The sequence below is a fragment of the Uloborus diversus genome, chromosome 5, assembly GCF_026930045.1.
Source record: "Uloborus diversus isolate 005 chromosome 5, Udiv.v.3.1, whole genome shotgun sequence".
NCBI classification, from domain to species: Eukaryota; Metazoa; Arthropoda; class Arachnida; order Araneae; family Uloboridae; genus Uloborus; species Uloborus diversus.
In genome coordinates, this window is record NC_072735.1 from 117,986,629 (window position 1) to 118,007,632 (window position 21,004).

General features: G+C 32.0%; 1 protein-coding gene across 1 annotated transcript in view; it reads left to right on the plus strand.

Moving 5' to 3' along the window:
- LOC129222759 (sodium/potassium-transporting ATPase subunit alpha-like) overlaps window positions 1-21,004 on the plus strand; it is a 219,185-nt gene that overhangs the window by 188,641 nt on the left and 9,540 nt on the right. The window contains exons 15-19 of the mRNA XM_054857287.1: window positions 3,176-3,393; window positions 4,221-4,322; window positions 4,403-4,557; window positions 6,090-6,184; window positions 19,529-19,703. Coding sequence (XP_054713262.1) covers window positions 3,176-3,393; window positions 4,221-4,322; window positions 4,403-4,557; window positions 6,090-6,184; window positions 19,529-19,703 — 745 coding nt within the window. The remainder of the gene's footprint in view (window positions 1-3,175; window positions 3,394-4,220; window positions 4,323-4,402; window positions 4,558-6,089; window positions 6,185-19,528; window positions 19,704-21,004) is intronic.

Genomic DNA, 21,004 nt, shown 5'->3' on the forward strand with positions numbered 1-21,004 from the left:
TTCTTTCCTGAAAAAAAAAACGTTTTAAACCACAAGGTGTCCAGAAATTCAAATCATCGGGTCGTTGATCACCGGGTAAGTATTCGCTGCAGAAATAGATAAATAAATAATCTATGAAGAATTCCTTCTGAATTTTATTTAGCTATAAACAAATTTTTTTCGCAACATCATATGTGACTTTAAATATGTTTAGTACATTTCAGCGTGAGCAGTAATGGTTACTAGCAGTAATGGTTACAAGCGATTTCTCTCGAGATATAGACAAGCGTTATTAGTCGAGTCACGCTGTTTCTGCTGTCATTCAATTTCGCGATTCATTACTACACATCTTCGATGAAAAACGAATTCGAATCACTGCCAGATTCAGTTCCATGACACTGCATTCCTTGCCAACGTAAGGCGGGAAATCGAGTGCATGCAGATTTTTCTCAGAGTAAATAATGACATTCTCCTTGTCACAATACATATAATACTGCGAAAAAACAGATAGTGACTGAATAAAAACCAGAAAGAATATTTTCCACATTGTTAATTCAATATTTTTTGTAGAAAATTATTCTCCGACTAGACGGCTCCATCCCCTGCTAGCTCGGCTAGCCAACTCCCACTCGTCGCCTGTGGCGAGTGACAATTGATAATTTTAATATTATTTTTATCAACTTATATCTCCAATCCCAAAAGGTTTTGAGGGGTGAGACAGGGCGGAATGGCTTCCTCTGGATGTCCTGCATCCAACGGTACCAGTATTGCCCTAGTAGGCATTTGCAGTCCGGAAGAGTTGGGGTTACAGACACACACGCTGAGGTTTTAATATTTTTGATGAAGAATTTGCAGACACCCTGCATAAAGTGAGAACCTATTTTCTAAAATCGTCCAGATGAAGATTTTGAATGATCAGAAAACTAAAATTTTTGCATGTAAAATAAGGACGATATAATTAATGGAACCAAAACCAAAAGTAATAAATATTATTTTATTTATAACAACAATAGCTAGTGCAAAAGAATTTATTTGATTAAATTTGACTATCCATATAAACCTAACCAGTAATCATCATTTAGATTTTCATCGAAAGTTTTCCATGTTTAAGCGAATGAGGCATGTACTATGTTCATAAATGCAAGCGTACTTATGGATCTAGCTTCATCAACGCTTGAATAGCGTAACAAGTCTGTGTTGTGAAGCATAATAAAGTTCCTAGAGACAAAATATAATTAACGTGCAGAGAAGAAAGGGAATAAATAAATAAATAAATAGCTCAGATTCAACAAACGCCAGTGTTGCAGATAAGAATAAGGCATGGTCGTGGTAAAACATGAGTTTTCCCGTTTACCCGATGAGAAACAAATTGCTATTAATGCACTGCGAAAAAAGCATATATAAATATAAAAATTCAAACACCTGCGGTGATCATCAAATACTCAACTGTCTACTCACTAGTACGGAAAATCATTCCTTCATTATCAGAAAACTCCTGTAAACGGAATAATCGAAATTTCGTAGTTAATCATATCTTCATTTCACTTGAAAATAATGAACTAAATAATTATTTTTTGTAATGAAACGAGCCATAGGATGTAAATAAATAGGTAATCATCTACCTTGTAAGAAGCAGAATATGTGTATTAACTACTAAACTAAGAAAGAATGAAAAAAAAAAGTTTCTAAATTGAAGCACCTAGAAACAAAGGGGGGGTGTGTGCCGGAGTTAAAGATTTGGAAATAGCTAGTGAAAATGGTGGGAGAATCTCTCATATATTTCGGGACTAGAAATGGTACTAGTAAGTCCTAATATAGGTGCTGCTATACAGCATGATTTAGAAAAACTTTTCAATGAAATCCTACTTAGGGTTTGAACTCTACAAAGGATTTTTTTTTTTCAAAAACTTAGATAATCCTATTATATTCCTTTGTATCTCACTGCCTCATCTGGCGAAAGTGAAAAAATAATGGTTCTTTTGAGGTATTTTACTGTAAGTGCAGATATTGCACAAAACAAATGCGTACTGGGGCCCTCCGAACTTAATTCTTTAGGAGGGCGGAAAGTCAGAATTTACCGAACAAATAAAAATTAAGAATAATAAAATACAATCATGAACGTGTAAATACATCCAGTAATGAAAAGAGGCATTAGACATCATTGAAAAAGACATCTAATGGAAGAAACATTATAGGCATTATTTTTAAAAAATGCAATATTGAAGTACTATTTTCAAATTTGTCGAATTGTGAGACAAGATTGTCGGAAAACGAATTCTTTGAGAGGTTAGAGTCACTCCTATTAACTCCCATCGAGGTACCCCTGAATTCATAATGAAATTTGTTGTTTAAAAGGATCATAAATCTTAACTGAATCCACTGCTGGAGAATAACTTAACCGACATATCTGATGTAAACTTACACACAGCTTGTGGAAGGTTACACCATGGTAATGTACTTATAGCGTAACGTCTCACTCATTTCTACATAAAGTTATACCAGAATTTTCTTTAAACTTACAGAGAAATTGCTTGAAAGGTTGCACATTAGCAAAAATTAAGCTTTCATCTGACTTTTTTGAACGGGTACTCATTTTCAATTTGTAAATAGATTTCTACTTCAAGTTAACTATTCGATGGTTTAAATTATCCAGATATATAAATCATCAAGTAATAAGTTCTTTATGAACGTTTTAAATTGAAAGTATAAAAATGAATTAGTAGGTTACAATACTTGAAATTTCGTTAGAACAGTATAAAAAAAAAAAATTATGCTTGTTTTTTGTCTTCTTTACAGCACTTGCTTTAAATTAAACGTTTATTCAATATTTATCAAGTCCATGCTATTTCACAACCAATATATTTCAATTATTTATGTATTTTATTAATATACAAACAAGATATTTTTATTGCTCTAAATATAAATAACCTGAATGGTGTCCGCAACCACAACGCGAGTCTCACAGACAGGTCCCAAAGCAAGAATTTGATACTGATCTTTACGCATACGCTTTGAATTTTGCTGATTGCAAGTGGATCTTTTGACAAACCATAGTGCAAGGTTCCTCCAACAATTTGGGTTTTTAAAACAATGATACTACACCCTCCAGAATTCATGTAACGTTACGCCCATTAATACTGATTACCTTACACAAATTTTTACGGTGTACTAACGAACTTTGTCCATTTTCTTTCAGAGACGCAAAGGCAGCAGTCGTTCATGGTTCTGAACTAAGAGACATGGCTTGTGACTATTTGGATAATATACTGAAGTACCACACAGAGATCGTGTTTGCCCGAACTTCTCCCCAACAGAAGTTGATCATCGTAGAAGGTTGCCAACGGCAAGGAGCCATCGTCGCTGTCACAGGAGACGGCGTAAACGATTCTCCTGCCTTGAAGAAAGCCGATATCGGTAAAGTTTCCTCGAGACCAATTTTGGTTTCGTATCTTGCTTAGAAAATGTGCTCGATCAAAGAAAACAGTATTGCGTAGTCATTCCTAAAAACAGCAGTGCAGAAAAAGATGAATTTTAGAGGTTGCAAATGCTGTAACTGTATTCCATAAATTATATTTCATCATAAATAACAATGTTATCAACATTTTGAATCCAAGTTCCTTAATGTACTTTTCAAAAATCTTGTCCCTCATTAAAAAAAGATTCATCTTATAGAAACGTATAATAATTTAATTGAAAAAACATGGGTTTATTTGATTTTTTTTATCGTTGAGGCATACACATTGGAAATAATCAGAATTAATATAGATTTAATGCTTTTGTGTATTTTTTTTTTCATCCTCTAAAAACGTTGATTAAATACTAGCTTCATAGAATCGTATATTGAAAACACGACATCCGTAGTAGGCTGAGCGTTCACTGTTATTTTAACTAAAATAAATTCCGTATAAAAACTCACAAAAAATAATGAATATAAAAAGTGGGTTTATCACCAGTTTTGCCGACATTTCAAATTTCCTACCTCTTTTAATGGATCAAAAGGTATGATTTTAACTGAAAAACGGGGGGGGGGGGGTGAAGAATTTCGTGTCGGCGAAACTGGGAGGGGGGATACCAAGAAGTGCACCATCTTGGTATCCCCATTGGAAGGAATTATGGAAAATATCACTCATACCATTTTCTTTTCATAATAATTGGTTGGAATAAGAAAAAAAACCTTATTTTATCATAAACACATTGAGCAAAACTTTCAAACTTAATTAATGTTTGAATTATTTTTACAGGAGTAGCCATGGGTATTGCTGGAAGTGATGTGAGTAAACAAGCAGCGGACATGATTTTGTTAGATGACAATTTTGCTTCCATAGTAACTGGCGTAGAAGAAGGTAAATTATACATACATTTTCCTCGCCATAAAGAACTATATCTTTATCTTGGCTTTCAATTTACTCATATCTCCCGTCAGGTCGTTTGATCTTCGACAATTTGAAAAAATCCATTGCCTACACTTTGACTAGTAACATTCCAGAAATTACGCCTTTCCTACTTTTCATTTTGGCTGACGTCCCGCTGCCCCTGGGAACAGTGACTATCCTCTGTATTGATTTGGGTACAGATTTGGTAAGTATGGTTGATGAGCATGAGACAGTGCATGTGGTTGTTATTTCCCTTTCGTCACAATAGCCATCAAATTAATTATTTTTTATCATGATCCATTTAATCATTCATGATGTAATTCAAACGACATTGTAAATAATTTTCAGTGAAATTCGAGAAAGAGCGCTGTGAATCAGCAAAGAATTTCATTTTATTTCAATCAAAAAAAAAAAAATAATAAATAAAAACATAAAATAATACCAATAACAAAATCAGCAATGATAATATGACGAATGATAATCAACAGTTAACAATAGCAATATTAATAATAATAACAATATTAATCATAACGACAATAGCAATAATAACAACGATAACAATAAGAATAATAATAACAATAAAAATAAGAATAACAATAATAATAAGAACAACAATAACAATGACAGTAAAATAATAACAATAATAATAATTATTATTATTATTATAACAATAATGTTTACTAAAGTATTTTTAATGGCGTAGAAAATAATGGAAAAAATACCTTTTCATCTTTCAAAAAACTTTGAACATTTCAAAAAAAAAAGTGTTCTAATAATTCGACACGCACCTTATTGAATAATATTTATCAAGTTCATCACTCTTTTAAATAACATTGCTTTTTATTAAGAATGTTTGGCAAATATTTCCGAATACTTTAATTGATTATTTAAAATCTAGTATGAAATGGTTTCACATTTTCCAACTTAACACATACCGTAAGGACTAGACATCAAAGTTGAGAATCGTTCTTATCAATTTCACAAAATGACACAGTTAAAAGTTAAAAATAAACACAGATTCAAATGCAAAAAATTAGAATAAAACCAAATATCATTGCCAAGCTTTTTACTTCAAAACTGCAATATCTAACTGGTTAGGAGAAAAATTATTTTTTTTTTAAAGTATATTTATTTTGAATTGTTGCACACAACTGTTACTCTTTCTATTGTTCAATTACTTACATATAAGGAATAGAAGAATAAAGGTAGATAAAAATTCGTATTAAAGTCAAAATCATAAATAACTCTAATTTATGATTGTGTAAGAATTCTAATAATAAGCATAGACTTTTAAATACGTAAAAACGAACACAATCTTAAAAACATAAAGTTACTTCTGCTATGAAAAAATGTAAGTCTATTTCTGATTAACTTTTATTAAAATTAACCAAATGAGGTTTCTGCATCGCAAGCTTAAAACATGAAAAACTAGAAACAATAATGAAATAAATTTACATTTCGATAATTGTATGTAAAATAAAAAAGATTGTATGTTATTTTATATGATGCCATCATTCCATTATGAACTAAAATTATATTATGATGTATTTTTGAGCTAAAATGTGATTTATGTGTTTTGATATGTGCATCACAGTGCCTTGCATTAATAAATATGTTGCTCTTTGTGTATTGGAATGCTATTCATGGAAATGCATCTGTATTTTTTTGGAACGTTGTTGTGTTGCATGACTTGTGTGTGGCCCTTACTTTTCTTCTGTGGTGGTTACTTTCCTGTAGGTGCCGGCGATTTCTCTGGCCTACGAGAAACCCGAATCTGATATTATGAAACGGAGACCTCGTGACCCGAGTGTCGATAAGCTTGTGAACGAGAGGTAAATGCAACCCATCTCCCATCACGTTCGAAACAGGGTGCAATAAAACCTCTGTTCAATGGATGGTGGACGCTGCATGAGCATAATGCGAATCATGTGTTACAGAAAGTGTCATCAAATTCAAATGATTGAAATTTTCAGTGAAATTCGAGAAAGAGCGCTGTGAATCAGCAACGAACATAATCAAAAAATAAATTAACAGAAACATAAAATAAAAGCAATTACAACAACAATAATAATACGAATAATAATAATAGTTAACAATAAAAAAAATAGTAATATAATAATAATTATAATAATAATGACAACAGTTAACATTACCAATAATATTAATAATGATAGTAATAGTTATAATAAACATAACAATAATAATAACAATATTCAATAGATATACTTTTTATGGGGTAAAACACACAATATCAAAATATGATAAGCAAAAATTACCAAGAATTCTTTTGCGATAGAAGGTAATCCGGAGATTTTAAAAACGGGAGCGAAAGCTGTTTAAATTCATCACTAACCTCAGATTTTGAAGCAATTCCATTTTAAACACACGCATGCGAAAATTTTAAACTGAATGTATTGTATTTTTCTACAATCATGAAAAATTAATTACTAAAACTAATTATCATGGCCAGAAACCAGAGGCTAAAACAGCCATAATTAGCTAACAGAGACACATTAACTTATTAAAAAATGGTAGCCCAGTTAAAAGCTTTCACAATGCCTCCTTGCTTATATTGAAGAATTGGGAACTTCAATTTTAGCAGAATTTTAATCACATGACTCATACATTAATTTGCGTAATTTCTTATGTAAAATGTATTATCTTTCGCGGAAAATCATTAATCTGTTGAGCATAACTTAAATAGGCCGTAATCCATATGCTTCTAGACGAATTTACTAACTAAAATGGAGACTCGTAAATCTCCTTAAAAGGAATATGGGGTAATCTAACCAATAAACTACCCTTACAGTATGTTGACCGTACAAATACTAAAGCATAATTTCATCCTCAGATAATCATAATATCGTTAAAAAATGTAGCATTTGGTACATGACACTAAAAGCACTTTTATTGATAGTATAATCAAAAAAAAAAAAAATCAGTACTTTTATGGCTCTGCTTTAAGCATTTCGAGAACTTAAACAAAAAAAAAAAAAAAAAATGGCGTAGCTCACTAGTTCATGAATGCATCTGACCCCATGGACAAACGCAAAACTTTCTAGCCATTTCCTATTTAGAATTATATAGAAGGAAGTTACTGTTGCCAAATTACCTGAACTTATTGTCTGAAACCTAATTTTAAAAAAAAAACGAATTTTTAGTTATTTAACTGGTCAAACGACCCTATTTAATGAAAAAGATTTTTCACGTATTTCTGTAAAACACTGGAAATAGAATAAGCATTAAAATAGCAACATAAATTCCATCAAGAACATAATATTTTCTAAAATTAGCATAAACACTTTCTGATGGTGTACAAAAGTACTTAAGTTAGTAAAATCATAAATCATAAATGTAAACTGAATAACGAAGTTGTCCCTTTTAAACAGGCGGGGCCATTTATAATTTTTTCGAAAATGTTAAAAACTTTTAATGGAGTGGATGTTTGATAATTCACTGTGCTTGCTTCACGTTCAAATGTTTTATCCTCTCATTCGTGTGGATAAAATAAACAGAAGTTTGCAATTACGTACTTGAATTTTGAAACAAGCATTTCTATTTTTCAACTATCTTTTAATGTAAAACACCGCAATTTCTGAATTTTACATCTACTTAGCAATAAATGCTCAAGTAAAGTGATCAGCTGATTAAATGCAAATGGTAACATTGTTCATTTCTAATAAATTGTCAGAAATAAAAACTGGGCATAGAAGCATATGAATGGTTACTCACGAAAACACTTGAGTATTAATCATTCTTTCAAAATTAGAATCCGAAATAACACGAAAAAATAATTCTGGTAAAGATAACTAGGTATTATGACACATATTTCAATCACTAACTGGATAAACGAAAATAAATTTGAATTGTCGTTTTTGCTACAGTATATATATTAAAGTTACTAGTCTAGATTACGTAAAAGCGCTGAAGAAAGTTGAAATAGCTTCAACCTTTAACAAGGTTTGATGAAAATTAATATTGCTTTGCATATGGAAAGTAAAACATTCGAAATGTGAACATTCCATATTTTTGCGATAACATTCATCACAAATAGTTTTTGAAACTATTTGTTGTTGATTTTAAAAGTATTGAAGAATCACAACGTGATTCTATCTAGTTATTACAATACAAGATTTTGATCCGATGCAATGAAAAATTTAGATAAAAAAATCTTAAGTAATTATTTTTTCATTTTTTCCTTTGAAGCAGTATTAAAATAAACAAATGAAAACATAAAACGCGGGAAATTGTCATTTCATTACTGTCTAAATTCTTTTTGACTAAGCCTCTGAGAATAAACCGTACATTACTACCAATTAGGAGACAACTATGAAATAATAGTATGCAGAAAAATTTGACAGTTGCTAAAAGCTGTGCTATCATTGTAATTCATTAACACTAGAAAGCTTTTTTTAGAAATGGCAATGTTTATTATTTACGCACTAAAAAAGAATTCTACCTGAGAAGATCCATTACCGGAGGTTTTATTGCACGAGGAGGAAACGAAACAGTTATTACGCGATTGAGCAAGATTTTTCATCAAATAACGCCTCTGAAATACTTTTCTCTTACGCGTAGAAAAACAAGCTTTTTTTTTAAAAAAAAAAAAAAAAAAGACGGCTTTACTGATGATATCCCCCTTCCCCTTTTTTTTAAGTGCATTCTAAACAGCAAGCTAAAGTGTTCGATTTAATAGCTCTAAACGAGGATTTTAGTTTCGGGCTAAAAACTTTGTTTCACGAAACCGTAAATACTTAATCTCGTAAAACTTAAAAAGATGGAAGTAGGATTTTCAAAGAGGAAGGCAAAGGAAAGCAAATTATGCAATAAAAATTCTTAAATGAATTATGCATACCAGATTTTTTGCTCCAATTAGTACAATAAAATATTTCCATTGAAATGTAGTTTGTTTTTATATCATTTATTTGGATAGAAATAGTACCTGATTAAAACTGAAAATTAAAAAGTCAATACTTCGTGATTTGAAATATTAAACCATAGAATCCTTGCAAAATAAGAAATATTAAAAATTCCATTGCACAAAAGTGCTGATTAAGAGTCATTGTTCAACAGTTACTAAAGTAAAAACAATAGTTAGCAGATTTTTGCTTCAAAAATCTAACTAAACTCTATGGACTCCCCCCCCCCCCTCGTCTCCCTTTCAAAAATGCTCCATTCCCTATTCACTGTCATATAAGAGTAAGTAATTTGTTTTTGTAGGTTAAAAAGCTTTAAAAGTTTCCTCATTCAAATAATTGGTAAATATACACATTTTTGTTCCATGACAAGTTTCAGATTTTTTTTTTTTTTTTTCAATTTATGCAACTCTTTCTTTCTTTCTATAAGAAAGAGCAAAACTATGAAATTATGGTTTTAAAGAACTCAACCAGTATTACTCATAACGCTTCATAAAATACCTTAAATATTTTCGCGAATAAAATCGAAGCTTACAAACCAGTCAAACTGTTGCGATTCCTCTGTTTCAATTAATTCATCTATTCATGTCACGTAACAAATCACTTTTTTCCATTCCTATTTTTTATTTATTTATTTATTTGTTAAGTATTATAATAAATTGGTGGAAATACTTTGCTACTCTTCAGCACATCGAACAAGTTTATTTTTGCACTGAAATGTATGAGACAGTAATTCTATTGAAATTCAGAAAGTTCTCGAGGAACATTTTGTTTCTTTAAGAAATGCATAGGTACATCTGTCAACTTCAGAATCAGCCATGTAAACAAAACACTGGTAATACATTTGAGCATTAAGTATTTAAACGAATCATTGATTTAATCAGTCAAGTATTCTTCCGGGGTTTTTTTTTTTTTTTTTTAAATCCCCGATGTTATCTTGAGTTTTAAACTATTTTTTTGCAGTAAAATTTTCCACGAAGAGAAAAAGGGCAATTCAAACAAAAATGTAAATGCATTGTTTTACAGCATATGGTACATTCTCTATAACGCAGTTTTTCACTCAAACCTGTTTTTTTTTTTTTTTTTTTTTGCGGTGAATAGGGTAAAAATCATTGGATAAAAAAAAACTGTTCGTTTTATAAATAATTTCGTCAATTGGGATGTTTCCCATTTTTCAAAAATACGTTTTTTTCTGAAAGAGCATGGTCAAAACATGCGGAAAGTTACGTTGTTTTTTTCCTTAATCTTGACTTATTTTCTCTCTTAAAAAAAAATAATCTTCAACGACATTCATCATTAATAGGCGATAACTTGCCAGAAAAAACAACCACACGATCCAATTCAAAATGGCTTTTATCACTTGTGACGTCACACGATAAGAAATATTTTAGTTCAAAAGTCAGACATTTTAAAAAATTAGTTAAAAATTAAATGTTGGAAAAATAAAAGTATTTTCTGGACCCATGGCTTTTTTCTTTTTTTTTTTTTTTTTTTTTTGCTTATTCTTCCAATCTGAGTCACTAAAAGTAGTACTTTTGATTGAAGGAAACATCCCCTTTTTGAGTCCCAATCTGATTTAAATTATCATATTCCGCACAAAAAAAAGTTGCACATAGGAAAGAACGCACAAAAACAGGTTTGAGTGTATTGCGAATTTGACGAAATGTTTTTTTAATCAATTAAATTGTTTATTTGGGAAAACATAAAGCTATATTAACAACAAAACAAACCCTCCAAGATAACATTTCTAAAAGCAATAATGAGAGGTCTCTATTTTTCAATTCAGTCATCCTAAGACAATTTTTAAATTTTGTGCGTTTACCATTGCTTGCTAAATGTGCCTACAAAGCAAAGTGCTTGCTTGCATGAGAAAAATTGAGGGCGAAAGCTTTGTTGTTGTTCAATGTTATATAAAATTATTTGTTAAGAGTATACAGCTTTGGTAAATACAAAAAGCTTCCTTGGTGTTTTTTTGTTTCTGGCTTTCATTGTGATTGGTGTACAAATGAAGCTCGAAACATTTTTGCTTATTTTTGTTTTTAATTTTTGCATCGATGTTAATTGTTGCGAAAAGGTTTTTGTGAAGCTTTTTTGGTACAAGTAAATGTGAATGCATTTGTAATTTTGATTGTACGTGAAATCTTGGTTCGCTAATTGTTAAAAATGAGACAATCGGATTGATGCAGTTAACTAATATTAGTTTAAATATTATACATTGAAACTGAACTCACTTAAATTTTCCGTAACAATTGCTTAAAATTTTAGCACTGTGGCTAATTTGTTCACAATAAAATCTAAAAGTGTTTGTACGTTTTATAAAATCTTGACTTAATAGCTAATAAACTTTAGCATATAAATACAGCTTCGGTCTTAAAAAGAAACTTAAAATTGTAAAAAGATTGCAAGGTAGTTCTAAATCATCTATCAAAAAAAAAAATAAATAAATAAATAAACTTTGCACTAAAAAGTCAAAACAACAAATCTTGGGATGCTTTGATGGGAATTTAAGTTGTATAAAAATTAGATTTATCATTATTTACTTCGATAAAAGTCATAAGTCTGTGTAATTTGAATATACTGCGTAATATGAAAATGGGTACACAATGAATAATATTTTATTATGTTATGCATTTTATCTCTTTGTTCTCTATTGCTTATGTATATAATCCTCTTTCTTACAGTAGGATTTCTCGAAAATTTTTATTCAAGCTATTTGCAACACTTATTTATTGTTGAAATATAAGCGAAGTATCTGTTTGCGAAACTAATTTTACTACTGTTCCGTTAAAACGTTTCTAGATCCATTTCAAAAAATGGGATTTTTTTTATCAAGACGAAGATTTGAACACGAACAAAGATATCGTCTCTATGAATCACTAACTATAATTTACAATCATACAAGACGAAATCAAGATTATTCAATGATTCAAGGTGTACCTTATTTCCTCGGAAAAAAATCCGTTTCACCAGTTTTTATCAAAAACGTTAATGATGATTCTAACCATTAATTCTGATCTTGTAGGAACTATCAAAAAGTTTCATTAATTTTCTTTTTCTGTTTTTGCTAAACTATTTTCTTTTTTGAGTAACCTCCATTAAAGTTGATTTCAAAACTATAAAGTAAAACAATTTTTAAAAGTCATAAATAGAGTTATTTTAAGATGCAATTATTAAATTAGAAAATCAGTATAGGATAGGATAACCAACAATCCTTATTCTTTAAAACTTGATAACTTTAAGCATGTTAAAATTAATAAAGTTATGAATCATTTCAGTTTTAATTTGAAAATGAGAACTAAAGTCTAACTGTTTATAAATTATGGTTGCAATACAATATTTCCGACAACAAGTTTTTATTCCAATCGCAACTGCTATGACAGTTTGTTAGTATTAATAATATTTTGTATTTCACAAAGCGGACATATTTCAAATTTTAAAATATTTAACTCTATGTGTTTAAAGAAAGAGTGCTTGAGAAAATTAAAAATCAAATCCACATTTGTCACCAATAATATTATCGTATATAAAACATTAGCGAACAATTAATTCTTTACTCGTTGCAAATGGATCCGTTATTCGCTTTGGTGTTATCAAAAGGAACTGTTTGTGTGTGCATGGCTCCATGTTTTGCATGAAAAATGGGTGTTCATCTGCAAGTACCGTCATTGTTGCTTTTTAATAGTGTTGCCATTCCGTTTTTCCAAAATGCAAATTGGAAAAGGATGATACTGCTGCCATTTTCGATTGTGATACAAGATAAATAACTTCAACAACAGAAATTGTTGAAATCGGTTTTTGAAAGTAGAAATATCGGATCAATAACTAAAATTATTAAATCACTTACAATCACATTAATTCACTAAAGTTTATTTCAATATATTATTTTATAACAAATCTTATCGTTCTTACCCCATGTAAAATGGAAGTAAAATGAAAAATTATTCACAGAAGTTTTAGTTGGTTTAAAATTTTGATAGATTGTAAAGACCAAAAAGGAAAAAAAGATTTAAAACGGACGGCACACAAGAAAAAAGTTTAATGGGTTGCAAACGATATGATTATTCAATATTATGCACTTTGAAGGAAAAGCGTATGTCTACGTGGTCCGCTTTTTCAGTATAAAAAACAAGTTTTAATGTAATGCATTTGCAATATATTTTGACAGAATATGATGCCGTAAAATATTTCACACCGAATTTGAAAATGTGTTGGCAAGCATGCAGTTATATTCACTAAAATTAGGGATATTAGTCTTTCAGTATCTGAGCATCATATGTACGACATTGCTCAAAACCGCTATTAAAAAAATTGAAGTTAATATAAAACACGAATTACAACTCAGTAAATTTACGCAGTACAATCAACACAACTAGTGGAAAAAGCGAATGAATTATGCAAACAATAAAGTAACTTGATTAAGAAACGAAGTAAAAATATGTGAACCAATCAAATGCAACACATTAATTGAAATTCGAGAGTAAAAAGGGAGGGAAAAAAAGCGAAAACCACACGGTTTGGTATTTTCTAATAAGTCGCAAAACGAGGTTGAAAATGGTGGGAAACAATTGGCAAGCAGTATCTTCCGCTGTTGGGTAAGAGCTATGCTTGGAATGTTTATGACAGGAGTGTGGTTCCAACAGGTGCCAGCAATATCGTTGGCCTACGAGCACCCAGAGAGTGACATCATGAAACGGCAACCACGTGATCCTTCCAAGGACAAACTTGTCAATGAGAGGTACGTGAAAGAATCATTGTCAAACATGGAAAAAAGTTTTTTCATGATTAAAACTGCTTGGTTTCCATTTGCTTTCGCTCATGTGTTTCAGCCTAAGCTTATAAACGTTTCTGGAGCAGAAATAAGTTCCTCCTAACATAATACTCCAGGCGTCGAAGTGTTTAACAATGATCCCAACAAATGCTATTTCAATATGCATCGCAATAATTCTATGGATTTAATCAAATCAATAATTTTTCTCGATTGATTTTTTTTTAAACTCTTATCAGTAAAATGTATTGCAACAATCATTTTCTGTTTTGAAAATTTTTTAAGGTACTTAAAATATATGCAACAGCTTTGAATACCTGCGATGAACAATTATTATTGAACTGAAATTTTATTTTTAAAGCTTTGTCCTTTTATCTTTGCCATCAGTTAGATCATCTAAATGTATGTTTTATCCGAAATTAGTATAAATAAAGGGAACTGCTACTATTTTCGCTTGTGTTTTGCCAAAAGCAAAAAATAATTTTCACACTCCCAAATCGTTTCTATTTTTATTTATTTATTTATTTTTAACCTGATGTTTATATGTAGTCCAGTCAATGAGTGCTCAAAACAGGGGTGTAGCGTGCATGGAATATGCGATAATTTTTGACATCAGAATATTGTTAGGGGTAGTTAGTAAGTAAACATACTATAAGTCCCCGACCCTGGGGGGTGAGCTAAAGGTGGGAGGGAGGGGGGAAGAAAATTTTGGGTTTTTCGAGAAAATGTCGGAAACGGTGGAAAAAATTCGTTTAAAATAAAAATTCAAGCTAAATGAATTTACTATGAAACTTTCTACACATATGTGTCAAATTTCTAATAATTTTCCGGGTATACGTTATGAAAAATCGATGATTTTCGGAAAAATTCTCACTTTTTGTCAAACATTTGCTCCTAGTGCCTCCCAGGATCAGTATTCATGAAAATTGTTAAAGAAAAAGTTGTAGAGCTTTAAATTTCCTACAATTTGATATGCTACTTTGTTATATTTTATTCAACCAATGAAACGTTACATAATTTCAAACACGCACTTTCATGGCAAAAAATAGAACACTTGCCATTCACAAATTTCAAACTGACTCGAAAGGATCGCGCACTTCCTCTTTCTTCAATGAATTCGACAATCCTGATGGACAATAAAGAAGTATTTGTAGATTACTACAACTCAAATGATGTTTAATGGTAGGCGGGGGGGGGGGGGGTTCGTAAATTGTGATAAGGGGGAGGGAAAGAGTAAGAAGTGTGACATCAAGCATTTTTTAATGCGAATATGTTTATAAAAATCAGTTTGTGAAAAGTACTTTGTGACAAATGGGGAGGGGGTCAAAATGTTGAGAAAAAGTGTAACATCATTTATGAACAGTCCCTGACCAAGAAATCGGACGAAGATTTGCAGAACTACGTTTATGCAGTATGAATTATATCCATACCCATTGCAATATTTAACGAAAGTGAACTGAGGAAGTGCAGAAAGCCAGCATATCTTCAGTAAGAAATTTCTTAGAAGTAATTAATAAGTAAATATACTGAAAGTCCCGACGCTGGGGGGGGGGGGAGTTAAAGGTGAGAAAGGGGAGCCAAATTTTGTGGTTTTCGATTATATCTTGGAAACGGCAGGAAAAATGTGTTCCGAATAAAAGTAAAAATTAACTAAATTTATTATGAAATAGTTTTTATACATATATGTCACATTTTCAGTGTTATTTTAGGTACGCGTTCTGGAAAAAACAATAATGTTCGAAAAAAAAATCTCGTTTTTTTTGTCTCTAAGTGTCTGTGCCAAGCAGGCGCTCAAGGGATCTTGTGCAGCAATCATATGACAAGGACCCTGACGGTTTTCTGTGTCTTGAAAATCCACCGGCTGAACACTTGAACTGCGGATTCAAACCTGATACCAAAGAAATACGTAGCTATGCCCAATCACAGCGACACCCAGCTGAAAAGCAATCAAAAACTATGAAGTTATAGCATGTACTCAAATTCGTTACTCTTATTGAAAGGAATATGTGACGCTATAGCAGGATAATGAAAATTTTAATAATAGAAATAAGGTAAATGTAGCTGACCGGCAGCACCTTTTTGTAATCATAGTTTTTATTACATAATTATTAATCATATTTTGATAGTGTTTATATGGAATATGGACTGACAGTAATTAGAAAATGAAAATATCATCGTTAAGGTGACATCTTGGTTCTATTCTGAGGCGGAAGGGTCATGTCAACAGCAGTGGAAAAGTTGTTCTTAGAAATTGGTAATGGATTTGATGTCATCGTCGTCCCTTTCGTCCTGTTTAAGCATTTTGACTCCGTTGTTGCAACTGCCCTTGCAATACAAGCTAGCGACAGAGTAGTCTAACGATGATTTTCTACAAGTGACCTCCTGGTCACTTGTAGAAAAGCAATCTGTCAAAATCATCTTTCAGATTCCGTCAGGAGCAACATCCGATTCCGAAAGTTTCAGCACAAGTTAGTCATTCCTCTTTCCCCAAACCACCAATCCGGTACTTCACCATTAAGTTCCTAGCTACAGGTTAACTTGGTGGTACGGCAGAGTTAGAGATCAGTCTAGATGTTTGCAGCTACGTTGATAAATGATCTGTAACGGAACTCATTGCGGGACTTTTCTGTGGCTAGAACGCCTTACCATGAGAGATAGCCATGGTAAGATGGGAATTCGGGAGAGGAAGAGCTGTTGATAGATGGATAGATAGACCTTAGATACATGTTGTATGATTTTAGATTTCTGGCAGAATATTGTGATCAATTGAGGATTTGGCTATCAAGGGGCAACCAGGAGGACTTCCTCTCAAATGATAGCTACCGAAGAATTTTGCCATCTGATGATAGTCGTCTTCGCAATATCAACGTCAACATCACCTAAAGCTCGGAGCGTATTTGTCTCATTTTTCAGCAGCTACATCATTAGCGGATTTGTCAGCTGACTGTTATTATGAAAGTTGGACAGAAACCTTCTTGTTTGACCATCGTTTCAATTTTCTAACTGACGTTGATGTCCATATGGTTTATACAGTCGTCTCTTTTTGCCTAACAGTTTTGTAGGCTAGGTATCTTCAATAACAACAAATTCAAATTTAATTAAATCAATGTCGTTATCAATTTCCTTAAACAGTATGTATGGTGCTGACTTTCTGCACGTCCTCAGTCCACCAATTCATACTGCATATACGTAATTTTGCAAATCTTCGTCCGATTCCTTGATAAAGGGCTGTACACATAAACAATGTCACACTTTTTTTCAACATTTTTAACCATCTACCCCCTCCCCCTTCCCTTTGTCAGAAAGTTCGTTTAACAAGCTACTTTTCATGAACATATTCGTATTAAAAAATGCTTGATGTCACACTTCTTACTCTATCGTTCCCCCTTGTCACAAAATCACAATTTCACGACCCCCCCCCCCACACACACACACACTTTAAACATCATTTGTGTTGTAGTAATCCACAAGAGTAATCCTTTCAAGTCGGTTTGAAATTTGTAAATGGCAAGTGTTCCATTTTTTGCCATGAAAGTGCGTGTTTGAAATTCTGTTATTTTTGATTGGTTGAATAAAATATAGCAAAATAGCATATCAAGTTGAAGGAAATTTAAAGCTCTACAACTTGTCATTGACAATTTTCATGAATACTGATCCTAGGAAGCACTAAGAGCAAATGTGTGACAAAAAGAAAGAATTTTTTCGAAAATCGTCGATTTTTCATAACGTATACCCTGAAAATTATTGGAAATTTGACACATATGTATAGAAACAATTTCATAGTACGTTTACTTAGCTGAATTTCTATTTTGAACGCATTTTTTCCACCGTTTCGGACATTTTCCCGAAAAACCCAAAATTTTCTTCCCCCCTCCCTCCCATCTTTAGCTCCCCCCCCCCAGGGTCGGGGACTTTTAGTATGTTTACTTACTAACTACCCCTAACAATATTCTGAAGTCAAAAATTATCGCATATTCCATGCACGCTACAATGTGTTCATTGACTGGACTAAAGCAGCTCGAAACCTTTTTCAAAAAATGCATTTTTTTTATGCATTACGACATTACGTCATTTTTTAAAAAGTGCTCCCATTGGAAATTTCCTTTCTTTACATACATAATTTAACTTAGTTTAACGGTTACATGTATAAATTAACTTTGACTTTTAGCTTTTTTAAACGAAACTACCTTAAATTTTATTGAATTCTTAGATTTTAAAATATGCTGTGAAAAAATTTCTCAACAATTAGTTAAATTTTAAATCAAATTATAGTACATATAATTGTATCTAAAATGAGCTATTACACAACTCTGTAACTCCCATAGAACTTCAGTTGTAATATTTTAAAGAAGTGCCAGCAAAAGATTCCTTTTTAACGAATTTCAAAAATTAATTGCTCATCAATTATGAATGATATATATTTTTTTTAATATTTTTAAATTTACGTCGCCTCTGGGCAGCAGTAGGATATTTTACTGTTATTCTGAGGCTTAGATATCTTACTGTTGCTCTGAGGTGACGAATTTCATGCGAGAAATTTTTATCGTAGACATTTTTCTATATACATTAGTTACTGATTGAGGGCATGAATTTTCTTCTTTAAATTATATCTCAAGGTAAATTAAAAACTGGAATTAAATAAAGGTCATTACTGCGACTGCCGCTTTGTGTCTGTAAACTTGAAACTTTTATTGAATGGAAAAAGTTGTTCATTATTTCCCCCAAGACAAATCTCAATATTTTTGTAAAATGAGGTTCTTTAACATTGTTTCATTTAATTGTTCTGCAAGTTTATTCAACTCTTTCCCTCTGCGAACATTTTACACTGTGCTGAAATATTTTTCATGAATCTATGGAAAATGTTACGAGAAAAATGCAACACTATTTTTTGCGTTGAAAAACAACACTTTTTTTGTGTGCTTACAAAATGCATTTTGTCATACAATTATATGAAATTATAGTATAAATTGCTGCTGTTGTTGACGTGTCTATGGTCCAAAAGGGTTAGATGGAGCCAAAGGTACGAAGTACTGCTTAGGCCACTTCGACATTGTCAGAGAAAATGATGTCCTTGGTCCAGTTAATGTCGATGCCGAAGAGGGCCGAAGTCATATCGGGACAATAGAAGAGGTCTAGTTGTGTAGATGGACAGTGTGGACATATTGAATCGTAAGTTCTGTACCCGTTTGGCAAGGTTTTCAATGCCTTTTAGGTGCCCAGTACTAAGTCTTGCGACGGTGGTGGTGACTTCTTGGGAGCAGTTGAGCTGTGCAGTAGGGAACTTCCCTCACGGGCGAATGGACTAATGGACATTCTACGTTCGCAACTGCATTGGCTTCGGCAAGTGTGGTCAACGCTGAGGTGGTCTCGAGAGTTCATAAACTGTTAATTGTTTGAAATAATTCCTAATTTACACCTATTTTTTGTATTATAGTCAAAAATTTCACTTATAAGTAACACTTTGAATTGCTATTAATATGCTTATTTTTGGCTAGGTTAATATCAATTGCATATGGTCAAATTGGAATGATTCAGGGAGCAGCTGGGTTTTTTGCCTACTTTGTGATCATGGGGGAAAATGGGTTCTTGCCGGGTCGCCTTCTTGGTATTCGCAAGGAGTGGGACTCAAAAGCTGTCAATGACCTTACAGACTCCTATAATCAAGAGTGGGTAAGAATTATTGTCTCATCTTTGTTTCATTTCTGTTTTAATAAGATCACAAAATGTCAAACACAAGCTTTCTGTGTCCATGGATGCAAGAATAACAGGATGGAACATGAGAAAAGTTTTTTGGAGCTGTCACCGTAACCGGACACAGCCATCTTGTTTGTACAGTAAAAGCCTTTAAAGTTTATCACTTTTGTCAGATACAGGGTTAGTCCTATTTCCTACATCATATATATCAAACTCTATAAGCTGACCACTTATGTAAGTTGACCATTGAACTACTACACCTCAAGTGATTACACAGGTTTCACTGAACCTAGGTCATTAATGTTAGGATAGCGTATTGTCTTCATTTTATTAAACAAATATTTCAAGGAATTTCGATCTGATGGAGTCTTATGTAGTCTTCAAATACTGAAATAAATTTTCAAAAAATATTCCACGGTTATCATTTCACTGTTAATCCTCTTTTATGCAGTGTAGTACAATGTTAAAAATTCAGTAAACTTTTATGGAAATATTACTGTAAAATGGAGTGTTACAGTACCAAAAAGTTACAGTTCATTCAACCGTAATTCAACCGTAAAAAAATAAAAGATTGCAGCGCCAATAGATACACTACGTGACTTACAGTGCGAAGCATGTAACACCGTATTTCCACTCACTTGATGTGCCTCCACTGGCATGGTGCTCAGCAAAGCCGCCTGCCAATACGAAGGTCCCAAGATCGAACCTGCTGTTTACAAGTTGCGTTTTTAACTCTCGTTTATTCTACCGTGAAACTTTTCAGTTAAGTAGGATTTTACGGTAAAAGTTTCTGTCAATATGGATGTCAGTAACATTTACCGTAAAATCTCAGGATTTTTTCCAAGAGTGTACTTTAGCTAGACGGTCAACTAATAGAGGTTGATATGAATATTATATCGGATTAACTCTATACCTGACAAAAGTAGTCAACGTACATGGGTGATCAAGTTTCACTCTATTATTAAAACTAAATTTTTGTACTGTTATTGTTAATGAAATGCTATGTATTTTTTAAAATTATTTTATTAATAACGGATCACTTCAAACTTGGCACACTTACAACTTTAAGCTCTCGGAAAATTTTGGTTTCACAGTAATTAGGGAGTGATATTAATTAAAACTTAACTTGTCACGCTGATATTTGTTAACCAGAAGTAACCGGAAACGCTGAAGCAAGTTTTGTAGTTTTTTATTCTCCTTAGTTTTGGGGGAGACCTACGTATATAGGGCTATCCCAATTATGAAATAGCTTTTTTTTTACTCAGATGGGTGAATTT